Source organism: Pelecanus crispus, chromosome 3, assembly GCF_030463565.1.
Source record: "Pelecanus crispus isolate bPelCri1 chromosome 3, bPelCri1.pri, whole genome shotgun sequence".
Classification (NCBI taxonomy): Eukaryota; Metazoa; Chordata; class Aves; order Pelecaniformes; family Pelecanidae; genus Pelecanus; species Pelecanus crispus.
Window position 1 is genome coordinate 36592885 of NC_134645.1, and position 16242 is coordinate 36609126.

General features: G+C 39.7%; 1 protein-coding gene across 12 annotated transcripts in view; it reads right to left on the reverse strand.

The window, feature by feature from the left end:
* Positions 1-16242, reverse strand: part of RPS6KC1 (ribosomal protein S6 kinase C1) — a 91867-nt gene that overhangs the window by 21152 nt on the left and 54473 nt on the right. For 11 of the 12 annotated variants that reach the window (XM_075707260.1, XM_075707267.1, XM_075707264.1 and 8 more), the window contains 2 exons: positions 9119-9166; positions 7387-7519 (listed from right to left, as the gene is read on the reverse strand). In XM_075707260.1, the coding sequence (XP_075563375.1) occupies positions 7387-7519; positions 9119-9166 (181 nt within the window). Of the gene's footprint in view, positions 1-7386; positions 7520-9118; positions 9167-14299; positions 14322-16242 lie in introns of those variants that run through there. The other variant, XM_075707268.1, reaches the window with a different exon arrangement.

The following is a 16242-nucleotide window of genomic DNA, read 5'->3' on the forward strand; positions in this document are numbered from 1 at the left end:
AGAAGATGATGAGAAAGGATGCTAGGTAAGCGAAAAGGAGCAAATGGAAGCCGTGCTCATAGAGAAGGGAACAAGTACTGCTATACTGACCGCTGTATTGCACAAGCACTTTAAATACTTACCCAAAGATGCATTCAAAATACCAACAAGCGTGCCATGCCACAGTAGCAAGACATGGCTCATCAGTCCCTCCCAGCAGAGCAGCAGCCCTCAGCCCAGCGAGGCAGGCTGCCTCCCTGGACTCTTGAGCTTGCCTGGATACAAGCAACCTGCCACCCTGCATCGGTGAGACCAAGAGCCCTGGTCCTGCCAGAAGTGCCTGACAAGCAGGACCTTGCCTCCATGAGAGGCAGTGAGTCCATGCAGACTCTTAAGATGAAGCCACTTGCCTTAAATACAACGTGTTACACAGCTGTTCAGCAGGGCAAAGGCAGAGCCAGGGCACTGCCGTGCCTTCTGAGCCCTGCAGCTTGCACAGGACTTCAGAATTACTGGTTTTGAACTGATTTGGTAAAAATAAATAAAAGTTGTTCATCCCATAATCACCAATCATTCTTTTTCTAATATTACATTTTTACATTTATTCATGCTTTTGCTATGGAATGGCAGGGAGAGAAAACAACAGAAAAGAGAGCGAGAAAGAGCAAGAACATACATATTTTTATATATGTGTGAAAGACTTTCTCCTCTTTTCCATGCTTTCATCCATGACAAAAGAAGCAACACAAAAGTTTAATTTTACCCCAAGATTCTGATGGAACAATATTTTTATAACAACTAATTTTCTTAAAATTTTCAATTAAATTAAGTAAACAGTGCTTGCAAAATAACTTTGCCCAGTTTATTAACTAGGCACGGAATTATTTAGGGTCGTTTCATACCAAACAATAAAATCTCATTTGACAACCACACCCCTGCTGCATTTAATAAAACATAAAGTCTCCCCATCCCACCTGCATTATATTAATTAGTACAAGTAAATGCTAAATATTTCCATCTTTATCTTACTAGTGTTTTATTATTTGTGCTTCACAAGTTTCTTATGAAAACACAAATCGTAGGTTTTAAAGGGTGTTCACAGAACATGACCCACAAGGACCCACATTACATTTTTGCAGCTTTGGACAGTGCCTGGCACAACGGCACCTCAGCCTCCACACCCAGCTTTAATGCAAATATTAGCAACGTCAGTCCTTGCTCAGATGCAAGTAGTAAGAAAAGGTCTTTCTAATGGAGGCCTGGGTTGAGCTTTGACCCAGGGATGCAGAAAGCTCAAAACCTTATTTCTGTGATCCATCGTCACGTTTTTTCCTGTGTCGTTACTGGACACCAGGTGTGCTTTTACGTGTGACACCTGAACAGCCCTCACTGACCTATATGTTTTGTATCCCTCTGCTAAGGTAGGAAGGGGCTGGGCTGCCCAGCAGTATGAAGAGTGCAAGAATTATCCTCACACAACTTAGTTTTTCACCTATAGACAGGTCAAGCTGCTCTCAGGACAATTGCTGTCTTCTGCTCCCTCCGCCTCACTTCATGCAAGATTTCATGCAGCCTCCACTAGATTTCGGCCTCTACTTGAAGTCTTAGTGCAGCTTAAGAAAGGAGGAGACCCAAGAAAGATTAAGGAAGGAAAACAGACATGTTGAGATCAATCCTTCAAAACCCCACAGAAAATCACTGGAAAAGTCAAGAGGTTCAGGCTATGCTTTTAAAAATGCTCAATTTCAAACACTTTCAGCAAACCTAAAATTTGCAAAGACAAAAAAATGTCTCTTTATCCTTACAGTATTCAGGAATTCACCACTGTCCACCTGTGAAAACAGACAGAACTGCAACAATGACTCATCTTCTATTTGTAAATGTATTATCTTACCTTTTTAAAAAAAAAAGTTACTCATTAATGATCACTTGCACTTAGAAATCACAGTGGAAATGACTACTTACTGCAACTCCAATTTAGCGTTAAATGCAAGTAAATACAAAAAAAAAATTATTATGTCCAAATATGTTTACATTCAAATATTTCAAGACTGGCCTCCTGGTCAAGTGGAAATACGTAAATAAATGCTATTCAATAATTGTGTTCTATAGTGAAAAACAACAATTTTATTCCTTTCTGAAAATGTCCAATCCAGGGTCAAACAAGAGTGATATTTGTATCTGGGTATATAATTACGTCTTTATGAATGACATACTAATAATCTTTCCCCCTCTCCCCATGTGTTGTGTAAGATCAAGAAAACCCATTAGCAAGCCATGCTAATACAGTATCAGGAATCTATAAAAACTAAAATTACAGAAATCAATCCAAACAAGTAAGCTTCAGTCATTGTCAAATAGTCTAACATACTAAATAACTATAAAAGCTAGCGTTTTAAGCTAAAGTTAATTAGTGTTTAATACAATTCCAGAAGTACAGTATTAACATAACTAATTATTAAGATTATTTACTTCTACCATGAACTGACTCTACAACCAGTCTAGCTCACTGTTTCTGGTTTTATTAGCACATGAAAATCACCAAGCTCTACATTCTTCTGCAGTTATTCAATGTAAAATTAGGTATTAGAATTGCCTTCTTTAACCACATTTCCAGCACTCTGGAGGTTATACCTCTGCTTCGAGAGGCAGAATCTAAAAAGTTAGTGTCCAAAATAATCAACAGGAAATTTCAGCATAAAGTGACCAAGTGATGAAGCTGGCTAGGAATCTTGTTAGTTCCATAATATTTTTATATTCTTTCAAACATTTCTGCAGTTTTTTTGGTTATTAATAGCACTTGACTCAGGAATATCAAAGAGAAGAAGATGCAGAGACTACATAGTGCATATCATAGGATAAAATGAAACCTAACAGATCAGCAAATTTAGTCTCCTAAACACGTTTTTGTTCTAGCAGACAAGAAAAATTCATGACCTCTTGGATTTTTCCTCACTTGGTGCTCAGACACTTACCATTTCAGCTTCACATCCTGAAAGACTGGCTGACCAAGGAGACATATTCCAAAATAAATCAATGGCTCTTGCTAGCATGGCCCATGAGTTTACTCTGAAGGACAATATACTCCAATTCCTGCAGAACTGGAATGCAGCTACGAATGCAGTAATCACTGTTTTTAGGAAATCCCAAAGTCAAAGTGAACAATCCAGGCTTCCAAAAAATTGTGATTGAAGAAAAACAGAGTACTGAAAGACATCTGCTTGAATTATTCTCCAAAACCGGGCGCAACTCTCTACACCATTGCCTAAGAATTTGGTTATGGCCAGGAGTACCAATCCTAAGTCATACACCTCGTGCAAATTAATATTCTTCCTTGCTGGAAAAAGAACAATGGTATGGTTTTCTTAGAATCACTGTCCTCCTTTTCAGTAAGGACACGTCTACTGGCAAACTTCATCATGTTAATATACAATGACTACATAAAATTATGCTGGTACCGTTTCTAGGCCAAAAAGGAACCAGACACATAGGCACTACCATGATACAACAATAATGTTTCACAGCATCCCAATGGCAGCCACAGTGGGGTTGCAGCGTACATGTGAATTGGAAGCGGATCTCCATCCTAATCTCTAATACGACAGTAGTTACAAACACCAGTCTTATATACACAGCTACTTCCACTGCTGCTGGTGAATCTCTGCTACAAAGTTTGCTAGTTTAGGCAAAGCTCCCACTTCCCAATGCTCTTTGAGCAAAAGCTGTTATTTCAAAGCAGCCTCCTGAAAAAGTCACTTGCCAAGGACCGTATCACCTTTCCTACATTTTCTGATTGCTGTCAAATCTTTACAGCTAGTACTATCTCCTTTCCTAATGACAAATCCTCAGCTTTGCAAGCCAGAATGCTACCGCCTTGCTGTCTATCAATTCCTGTGTACAGCAAGCCTCTTCAGCGTGAAGTTTCTTGAGTGCTCTCCAGATTGATAGGAACTCCTGCTTGTTTATGCTTAAAGAGATTTGACAGCTTCTAACAGCCACTTAAACTTTGATGTCCCATGGAAGCCCCCCAGCCTATTTTTGAAGCATCTGTTTCTAAAATTTCTGGAGTTAGTACTGCCAAGAAGAAGCGAGGCCTTATTAACATCAGATTGGCTCTCTACCACACTAGAATTTGCCAAGTGCTTTCCAACAAAGCTACAAGATAACTTTATGGACTTTCGTGCTTCTGAGACACCCTTGAAGCCTCCTACTGTGGCCATGAGAAAAGCCTGTAAGAGAACCCAAGACCTCACTCACCAATTCTGAGCATGCAATGGCATCATGATAAAGCAGAAAAAGAGGCAGAAAAAGAGGCAGCAAAAGAGTCTTCATCTAGAGCAACAGTCTGCAGCCAAGCTTTCAGAACCCCATACAAAACCCAATAGTGCTGCACTTAATACAGCTAAAATTTACTATGAACAGGAAATAGCAAGCTGCTTAGCAAACACATAACGTCTGTACATAACATTAAAACCTCCCCTGAGTTTGCTATAATTCAAGCCATTGCCCACTTTAATTAATATTTTACTCTTGAACTTTCCAGTGGTGCAGCTAACATACATAACATAATAAATCCCCACAAAGTAATATACTTACAAATTTGACCAGCAGTATCTTCTTTCCTATTGGAACAGAACTACTTGGAGTATGTATGGTAAGAGCATTCATAAAATTACAGAATAAAATTTCAGAGACTATCACTTAAAAAGCATTGTCCTAGAAATTTCTATCCTTTCCCAAAATAAACTACAAGTACCTTCTCTATTTATATTTGGTCTGAGATAGATGAAAGTTTAAGACAGTTTTATCTATAGGGATTCCAAAGCTTGAAAATGAAGTCTTTCTCCCAAATCACTTTGCAGCATCAGTCTCCTGGGACAGGGTGATGCGCAGACGCCATGCAGTTCTAGAGGCAACAAAAAATTGTTGTCGCAGTTAGGTATTTGGGAGCAGGCTCTACACCTGCAATATGCTTTTTTGTATGCATTCTCAGGCAATTTACTCATGACTTTGTACCCCAGCTACTCCTCTTTAGAACAGAATATATCACTCCTTTTCCTCTCCCTTTGCCTGTTCTGAGACCAGTCAGTAAGTTCACGAAAGCAGGAGACTATCCTTAAAGAAATTAATCTTGTTAATTCCCTGAAAATCAGGGAAAAGTCCTTATATCCTTATAGCACATCACAATTTTTGAATGGTTTGTGAAGTAGGATAGAGGTGAATCCATTTCCAAACTACTTGCTGCTTTATCAGAAAATGAGGGAAAACCCTATGCAGTTTATAACTTATACCCACAAGTGTCCAAGTCAAGTGAACCCATGTATCATGTATAGCCAACAGCAGCCCTCACCCACATCGAAATCCCTTCTGGTCCCCACAACTCTCCCCTTCTTCCCCAGCACAGCCTGCCACTCCTCGATCCTCCCTGTAATGCTCCCCAGTTCTTCCCATGCTCCCTACCCACTGTTCCTCTTCCGAGCTCTCCCTGTAGAAAGCACTGATCTCATCTGTACCTCCTCTCCAAAATCCACCTCAAAATAACCCATCTCCCTCCCATGTCTCCTACGTGCACATGTTAGACCGACAGCTGGGAGAAAGGCAACATGAGCTGTGGCTGCCTCCAAGTATGTGTTCGCTGCCTGGCCAGCCAAAATGAGGATGCTTGACACACACCACCTTCACTGCTGGCAGATCAAACAAATGGTGTGAGGTGCTGCACAAACCTGATTTAGAAGGCACTTAGTAAATTTAAAATCCTTCCCCCATAGAGCTTAAAACATGTTACAGCCACTGTTGGTAAGAGCAAGACATTCAGGCTAAGTACCTTTCACTGCATTTGTGACTATGTCAAAGATGACCAGGAGAGAGTCATTCCTTTCTAAGGACAACACCCCATCCATCCCAAATGTTAAGCTGAGGTTGCTGTTCTTAACTGAAAGAGCTCTGATCATGCAATGTCTCCATTTTTTCTCACTGTTGTCACAATAAAATTATGAATTCCAGATCATCTTTGTCAACTGGTCACATTAAGCCTTCCTTAAAATTTTTGTTCTCTCCATCTGACCACTACTCCCCCCAGATTCCACTACTTCTTCACCCAGTTTCCTACATGTCTTGAGAAGGAACATTGTTCCTGAAGAGAAGAGCAAAACTGTAGGTCTTCAGAAGTTGCAGAAATATTAGGAACAGGTTTTTTTAAATTATTATTTGTCCTGTCTCTAATCCTTTGATTATGATAGCCTTAAGGGCAGTTGGTATCTGACAAGGTTGGGGTTTTTTTTTGTTTGTTTTGGGATTTTTTTAAAATATTATTTCTCCAAACAAAGCATACTAGCTTACATGAAGATTCTGAGTCTCCATTCAGCTGAATTACACACACCTCAAGAAAAGTAGCATTGTACAGAGCAGCACTGTAAACCCTCGAGATCACCATCAGGCAGCTCTGTAATGTGAGGCCTTTCTTCATGCATCACTGCTCATGGCAAAATTAAGTCACACATAGCAGAAACAGTCATTCATGCTGTAAAGTTAACTTTAACTGGCCTCATGTGACATATTGTTCATGAAAAAGCCAAAATCTTAAGTTATTAGGAAAAAAAGAAATAATGTAATGAAATTATCTTCTCTATCAGTTAGCTTAGTTCCTTCACATCATCCATTCTGACTGAATTATTAACATTTCCTAAAAAAGGAACTATTAGCAATCCCAAAATTTATATTCTGCACTCAATCTAAACAAATATGGATAATTACATTTAGGGAATATTTAAATCCAGGTGTTAGACCAAAAAAATCAAAATGTAATTATTTTGTGCCACCTGTTCCCTGTACATTTAACAGGAATTTTATAAATAGTTTGAAGGCACAACTGTGTGGTTCTGCTTTGAACTCCTGTGTGATGCCACTAGCTATTTTCTTAAAAATCCAGATCAGAATAACTATGCAAAATTAAACAACAGGCAAATGTTCATGTTTTTAGCAGAAAGTTACTAAATTCTTGTGTGAATACTTGTCATTTTAACGATAAGATTTACTTGCCAAAGTTTACAAAAGTAGCCAAAGACTTTATCTCTGAGAGATGTCTTTAAATACTGCAGATAGTTGTTGCAGTCAAAGCACTCACTCTCCCGTAGAAAATAAACAGTTGGAAGCTTTCAATATTGTTACAATTCAAGTAACCCATCAGGATTTGAGGCCATTTGAAACAGGAATCAGATCCACCGCAGAATGAGGGGGAAAAAGGGAGAGGGATGGAGGATGGGAGCGGGGTGTCTTACATGACATCTCTTAGGCACACTAAAAATATTTTAATTAGATGTATGAAAGATTAATTTGACAATGAAATGTACCATTGATTAAAACTTAAACCTTTGACTTTTCAGCAATATACTTAAATGAGAGACAAACCTTCTGCATGCTGTAACACAAGAAAGACAGACTCCTCGGAGATGATGTACTTGTGCAGACACACCATGTTGGGCACACAGCGGGGGATGATGGTCGTTCTGCTCCTGCTGTACTCACTACTTTTCCTTAGACCCTGACAGAGAACAAAAAGGTCAGTTGTACCCTCAGTTGCCTTTGGAGCCTGCTGTGCTCTGTGTTTATCAACCAAACTAATCTATCCGAGTTACTCTGGGCTTCAGAGAAACCACTCATCTGCTGCTCTATGCCCCTCGGTCCCCCGAGGCTGCGCTGATGGCATCTGGCGCATTTCCAGAGAACAGAAGATGGCACAAAGCTGCCATTAAAATCAATTACATGGGTCAATGTTTTTATTAGAATCTCTCTCAAACTAAGTCATCAGGATGACACTCAGTTATTTCCCTGTGACCTTTTTTTAAAATTTTATTTTTGTGTGTGACCAAAAGACACTATTAAAAAAATTCAATTCAAGTTCTAAAGACAAAAGAATGCCTTAGCCTTACAGGTAATCCTCACGTTTCCACTGTACTTTAGTAAAGACAACCACCACCGCAACAAAAAGGAAAGGAAAGGATTAGTCTCCTTGAGAGGTAATGATTTTTGGGAGGTAGCACAGAGATGAAGTTGCCAGAAGTGAAAAAATTGATGTGGGAGGGAGAAAGGGAGGGGAGAGAGAAAGAGAAAAAAAATTATGTCAATAGTGTGACCTATTACAATATTGATAAACATAAGCAGTTAAATGGGAAATTCAATGTTACCCTATCCACTGGTAGATCAAGTGAGGTTCTAATATATAATATTCACAAATAATCCTTTCTGAGGAATAAACAGGTTTTCTGTACCCTGCACATACTCAAGACAAACAATTTCAAGGGCCAGATGCACAAAGTTAAGGCAGGATTGTAAGCCAGACCTGAAGTGAAGTTACAAAATGTTAACAACTAATTAGAGCTCCATGCTCAGGACACAGTTTTCCAGTCCTTCCTCCTATCAGCAGTGGAATTCATGTCAAGGGGAGCCTGAAATAATGGCCACAATAGCAATACTCATACTAAACTAATTCTCAGCATCACAGATGCTCCGAGCATATTGGGATCTTGATCTGAGCACTTTCTGAAACACAAAAGAATAATGTGAAAAATTTTATTCTGACCAATTAACTGTTTGTTAATTCAATTGTTTAGTAACATTAAACTCAGTTTTCACAGCCTGCTGATGTAAAACATAGGAAAGCAACTTTGAATAAGACCAGTCATCCAGTTCATCCAGAATTCACTTTGGCCGATATATTCTTCAGCTAAAGGAAGGAAGAACAAACACAAAGTGTTGTGGATGTATTGGGCTAAGGAGAATTTTCACCTTCATCAGCAGCCTATGCATGTCCTGAGCCACCAGGGCTTTACAGATGTTTTAAGCAGCACATTGAAACTGTGATTCTTTACCAAATCCTGCTAAAGGTGTTGGCCTCAATAACCAGTGACAACTCATGTGAGTAAACCAGCACATCCAAGCACTAGAGACGTTACAGAGAAAGGAAGGGAAAGCAACTGAACACCAACAAAAAGAATTCCAGTGCACTTAATAGGGATATACATATTAACGTAACAATATATCGCAGAGATAACTCAATACATTCGATGCAAACTGATCTTTGTGTGGTGGCATAATTTAGGACGCCAAACTGTTTAGAGGAGTAATAGAAGACTTTACTCACCTTCAGTACAAAAGTTTGCTGTGTTCTAGTGTCCATTACAAGCAAAACCTAAGCAAAAAGTATTCAGAGAAATATTTAAGATTCACACGAGTAAGTTAACAAAACACAGTTCTTAAATCTAATGTTGAATATTCTTACAAAGGAAGTAATACAAGTAATGATTTAAAAAAAAAAAAAAAAAATTGAAGTCATGCAGCATACATTTGATAACCAGTCTTTCTTTAGGAAAAAAATGCCCAGGCCACAAAAACATGTTTTATCAACCGTATAGTTACTGCTGTCTCATTCCTCCACTGCCATTTTTGTTTTGCAGCACTCATAAGCCACAACAGAAACAGCTGCAAAGAAGTCCCTTTGTGCTACTGTAAACTACTATTAAGGTAACTACAACAAAAAAAGAGGATTTATTTAGGGAGAAGAGAGTGGATGGGTTCACTGCAGAGAGGAGAACACCTACAGCAACAGAGAGCATCTCTGTTAGGAGTGCATCACCTCTACTGAAAGCACTTTAAACACAGCAATGAGAGAAGTACTAAACCATGACTGCTCTCTTCACAAGCTCCATTTATTTGCATGTTGAAAACAAACCAAACAAAAATACATACGTGTGTATATATATTTGGGAAACTGCATCTTTAGGGAGCTGGAAGCTTCCGCATCTGTCTTCAAATCACCCTGCTCAGGAATTAATTGCTTTCAAACTCCAAGAACACCGATGTACTTGAAAAGCACCAGCTGCAAGACAGCCATACGAGCAGCACAAGCACAAGCCCAACCCTCCTCTTGGAACAAGAACAAGAGTGTGCACTCACTGTTTATTTACCATAGACATTGTAAACTTCCAGTACAAATATTCACATACAGTTATACCAAAATATTTAGACCACAAAAATCAAACACCTAAAGGGCTGCAAATGCCAGCACTGGGGTTACCAAACTTTGAGTTCAATAGACAAGATGCAGCAACACCAAGTCAATAGACAAGATGCAGGGAAGCCAAGTCAGCTCACATCAAAAAAAGACTTCTTGAAGAGGAAAGATGTGTCAAGAGTAACATGGTGTTGGATTCATCAGGTGGCAGGAGAAGGACAACGCAGCGCGCAGTCTCCCTTATCTCCCTGCTGTGTGGGGCAGTGATGCAGTCATGCCCTGCCATCTCGCAAAGGGTGACATGCTGACTTTCCCCGCTCCAAGGGAACCGCAGAAACAGCCGTCCTGTGCAGCGCCCACAGCGAGGTGAGGTGGAGACATGCAAAAGGCCCAGGCGGCTGGGCCAGGAGGGGACATCCCAGGGCAGGGTTGTGCTGGCTTCCCCCAAGCACCGGCTGCAGCAAAGCAACCTTTGCTCTTTGGAATGGCCGCATTCAAAACATTGCCCTCCATCTCTCCCCATCACACCCCTGAGCATCTCAAGCAAGAGGAGAAGAATTGCAGTCTTTTCTAATCATTTCTCTCTCACCAAATTTCACAAAAAGAAATAAAGTGACAGACTCCTCTCCATCTCAAAGACCTCCTTCTTTTACTAGGGTTGCACCCAATTTCAAAAGCTGTTCTGTATCTTCTGGGGGAAAAAAAAAAAAATATCAGCAGAGGTTGGTGTTACTGAGATTTTTTGACAAAGGAATGACACACAGTTTCCATGTCAAGGGCACAGTAAGGAAAGGCAAATTTCCCCAGGTTACTGTTTGCCGAACAACATTTCAGGTTTCTTACCTGGGGCTTCCAGAAACAGTGGAAACCAGCTGAATAAATAACAACTGTAAAACTGGTTTTGTTATCCTTGCTTGACCAAAAGGTGTAAAATTAAAATGGAAAAAAAAAAAAACAAAAACCCAACAAAAAAATCCCACGAAACCCAACCCAAAGCAAACAAACCGCAAAAACCAATAAAGAAAATCAAAAGAACAAGAGAAAAAACAAAAGCCACTATACAAAAGGTGCCAAAAGAAGATTAAAAATGCTTCGGAAACAACTACATGTTTACAGTCACTTTCCTCCTTCTTCTCCCAAGTTTGTTTGTAACTAGACACTGTTCACATTGAGGCAATAAATACAAGAACATATGTGATTTTTTTTTAAATGTGCCCTTTGACTGTCAATATCTCCCAAACAGGTGTTGGCTAAATGATTATAAATTGGCCTCTGGATACACCTCTTCAACTGAGCCGTACAGGACTGGCGATAATATAATTAGACCTAAAAACATCAGGCTGGTGAATGCTTTCCATCTGTTTGGCAATAATGTTTAGTTAACAATAGTCTTTAAAAGAAGCACCTTCAACTTCAGTTCTTAAAGTTATTTATAGGGCCATTCTTAACACACCAGCACTCTTGCTAACAAGAGCTTTAGCCACTTGGAAATTATTAGCCATACGGCTGTATATGAAAAGGAATGGCAGCATTTAACATCTGTATCTCTCCAGATTTACAAGCATCAACCTCATTTAAAGTCATTTCTTAATGAACAGTTCCGTGGTCTGTATTAATATTATAGTTGCATGCACAAAGATCATAAGGAGCCAAACATTTTTTTAATACCAACAGTAGGCCAATCAGTAATGAAGCTGTCAGCATAAAGGACAGAATAATAGCTTCTTTAACCCTCAAACAGGATTTGTTCATTTGTAGAGTAGAAGACACCAATTTAAAAACTGCTCATGGGTTTGCTCACCTTTATAAAGACAAAAATCTAATTTGGTACTAATTTGATACAATTGTCTTTCCAATAAAAGGCTCCTAAAGCCATCTTTTATTCCATGATAAAACAACTGCTATAACTAAAACTGTCATGAAATAATTACCTTTGATAGCATACCTTATTGTACAAATACAATTAATGTATTCCTCCCTTTCATTTTTCACACTTGCTTATCAGCACTGTATTAGCATATGGTGTAACAGAACAGATTACTGAGCCCTCACCCTATAAGACAACATATAGAATGACTACCACTAACGCGAATAAAGCAGACAACGGGTCCCTTCAGGGCTAGCTTCATCTGTTGTTATATTACAACATCAAAATGAAAGTAGCAGCTACAGTTTTATAACTGTAATAACAACAAATAGTATTTGTGTGCCTTTGAGGTTAACCACCTAGATGGACTAACCAGCTTTTCTTTTTCCTTCCCATCAAGCACCATACCTTCCCCCAGTGATGATCATCTACAGCTCCACTTCATTTCACGGAAAATCATTTCTTTGCCGATTCAATACTCACCTTTCTGCAAGACTGTTTACCTCAGAAGGGACTCTAAGAAGCCCAGGAAAGAGTCATAAAAGTAACTTTAGAAATTCACCTAGTGATGTTCCATTTTGCCCTGGAAGACTGCAGACTTTTCATGGGCCCACCAAATCAAAAACCTGCCTGCATGCATATTACAAAAAGGTGGTTTAACCAGATTCACCCAAATAAAGGACTACATGAATGAATAAATCACTATCAGAAAACTGGCATTTCAGAAAGGGATAAGACCAGGAAAGAGACGGTCACAAGTATATTTGCTTGACTTTTTATCACACATCCAGAGCACAGAAAGGTGAGCAACTCTTGGATGCATTACCAGGCTGCTGCAGAAGTGCCTAATGGTAAGCCTGCCAAATGCCAGCTTATTCTCCTCACCTCATGCTTCACAGACAATTTCTAGATAGTAGTGCTATCTCAATGAGTCCTTCCCATCTGCATTCCTTCACGCTTCTCTCCCATTGGAAAAGGGAGTGCTTCAGTAATTCTTTTTCTAAGATTTCTTTTTAAAATGCAAAGGGACAAGTCTCCACCCTAATGGCACGATGGAACAAAACAGGATTCCACATAGCATTCCCTACAGCATAACTCTGTTCTTCTCCAGAGCAGATCACACAGAGATGCTCATGTTAGACTAGGCTGCTCCTAGCTCGCATAAGCTGATGAAACCTACTTCACTGATGATGACTACTGTGTAACTTGTAATATTTAATACCTCCTAACAATGAGCTGCCGGCTGTAACATTCAGCATCCTATCTCAGAGGGGAGGGAGAAGAATGCACAGCAGGGCATTCCTGGGCACTGAGCAACTAGGCTGTGACACAATAGGAGACAAGGCAAAATCCTATTTGTTATACTTTTGTACGAACAGATTCAAGGTCTACACATCACGCTGGCTTCTACGGCACTGTTGCTTACTCGTTCTTTCCCTATTTTTCTGTGTTGATGACAACCTCAACGTGGCCAAAAACACTGACAGACAAATAGCAATTGCCACAAATAAATATGTAATGTAAATAAGTGTCTTCAGCAGCACAGACATCCCTATTTTGCACAAGCACTTGAGCTCTCAGGCACAACCCAAAAAACCAAGTGAACATAGCAGCACTACATGGCAGCATCTCAGTAAAGTGGCAGATAGCAATACCCCTCCGTGATGCCAAATAGGATTTGCTACTTGTGATTTTTTTTTTCCCCTAAGTCAAGGGTTAATTCTGATGCCGACAGCAGCTACTTAAAAAAATTAGCTTCTTAGATTTGATTTACAGGGTATCCAACAGCTTAGTGGAAAATAAATTAAATTCAATTCAATATAGTAGGTACAATTAATTGGAGAAAAATAAAATAAAACCTGCCTGGTAAATAACCATAGTCTAGGTTTAAGAAAACAGTTAATTTTAGGATCCTTTAAATGCACAGAAATTAGCAAATGTTTCAGTATGCTAATTTTTTTTAATTAAAAGATATTTCTGCAGTAAAAGCTCTTTCATATGCACTACTGATTCTTCATCAAACGTTAAGTTTCCAACTTAACACCAGCATAGCCGGTGGCAGCCTGAAGGTTTACCATCTGCTGCCACCCAAAGTCACGGTGGCCACCTTCAGAACATATGCATCAAAGCCCTGAGATAAGAGACTGAAGGAATACTGCAGAAGTCAGCATAAGGGGAATCGCAAACCCAGAGGCAGGCAACAGGCAAGTCACCAGGAAAAAAGAACGTGGTGAACCATTAGTCACCCTACTGAGCACCCAAACAAGGTCATGGGGGACAACACTGGAAGAACTAAGGACTGCTCTAAATGCACTGCTCTCCTGTGGGTGGCTTTAACATAAATGCAGTCCTCGATCGCACTGCAGACGTTTGCTTCCCCAGTCCCCCTTTCTTTTCTGTTCTTTTTTTTCCCCTCCCTTCCCTCCTGGCCCAGCATCTAATACCGATTTTTTTTCCAGTCTCCACATGTCGTGGTTCAATCCCAGCCGGCAACCAAGCACCACACAGCCGCTCACTCACTCTCCCCTACCCTGTGGGACAGGAGAGAGAATTGGAAAAGCAAAAGTAAGAAAACTCATGGGTTGAGATAGGAACAGCTTAATAATTGAAATAAAATAAAATAATAATAAAAAAATTATAGTGAAGAGGAAAACAACAAAAGAGAGAGAGATGAACAAAACCCAGGAAAAACAAGTGATGCAACCACTCACCACCCGCAAACCGATGCCCAGCCCGTTCCCCAGCAGCGACCACTGCCCCCCGGCCAACTCCCCCCAGCTTATATACCGAGCATGACATCATATGGTATGGAATAGCCCTTTGGCCAGTTTGGGTCAGCTGTCCTGGCTGTGCTCCCTCCCAGCCTCTTGTGCACCTGGCAGAGCATGGGAAGCTGAAAAGTCCTTGATTTAGTATAAGCAGTACTTAGCAACAACGAAAACATCAGTGTGTTATCAACATTATTCTCATACTAAATCCAAAACACAGCACTATGCCAGCTACTAGGAAGAAAATTAACTCTATCCCAGCTGAAACCAGGACACCACACTTTCAGGACATGACACAGACATACCTGTGCTTTTTATTTACTTCAGCAGGTTTTAACACTGATGAAAATAAACGCCTCAAAACACGTTTGCTTACAAAAACATGGCTTTAAGTTCACTAACACGGGCTGAAAAATAGCTAGCTCCTGATCAAAGAAAACGGAATAGGATCACTTACTGCAGTACCAGATACCAGAAATGTTTTGAAGACACAGCAGAGCTAAGGGATTACTTTAAAACCAGATTCATTTTGTTATTAAACTGCCATTCTACATTGAAAACACATGTAATAACATCACCAGTGGGCCATCTATTAATTCTGGTCCTTATCTCCTAAACAAATGCACTCTTACCATAGGATACATTCTCTAGCAGAAGTCCTACAAACACAAAGATGTATCAGATGATCACCTAGGATCTTTCTCCTTGCATTTACCTCACTAATTGGAAAATCCCATTACAGCTAGTGACAGACAACCAGAAACAAGACAAGTTGGTCACCCAATCCTAGCATGAGTACTTGGGACTGCAAGAAAACTTTAGCAGGGGCTGGCACATGGCTGGGTGCTGCACTCAAGGCACAGTTGCAGTGATGAGGCAGAAGCAGGCGTGCAATTCCCCCCACTCTCCTCAGCTGTGCCGGCTGTCAAGGCTACCAGGATTAAAAGATCTACTTAACACAGATTTATTCTTGTCACTTTTCAGATTACACCACCCGGACTCTCGCTCGTCTCCCTCTGTCGTTATAAAAAGAGATTACATTTGGCTAATATGTATGAAAAATGCGATTATTGCTTATCCTTGTACCTGTACGATATGAATTATCTTCAGTTTGCAATTATTCCTCCTTTCAAACCATTATTCTAAGGAACTTACAGCTCGTATATTCTATGACTTGCAATAATAGCATACTTAAAAGACAAACGGTGCAGCTTTAAATAATGCAAATGCTAAGAAAGCAGCATATATTCAAATTCCAATTTTTAAATTCTTTTAGCTGGTTGGTAACAGAGAGGAAAGTCCACCTTCTTAGAACAAACTAAAAACTTGCCAATAAATGACAAATGGTGAAATATTAACTTAGAAAAATGTGTCTGGCAGGTTTTACTAGAGAATACAGTTTACAATATGAAATGCCACTCAGCATCACAGAGTAATTGCCTGGCACCAATTATGTACTAAGCAATTTAGTAATAGTTAGGAAGACAAACTTAAATAATTCTTGTTTAAAACAAAATTATTTCTTTCTGGAGGCCAGAAGATACATATAGTTCAGCCTGCACTGGAATATTCAATAATTTAATTTATATTTTATAAAGGGAAGGGCAAAACCTGCATTA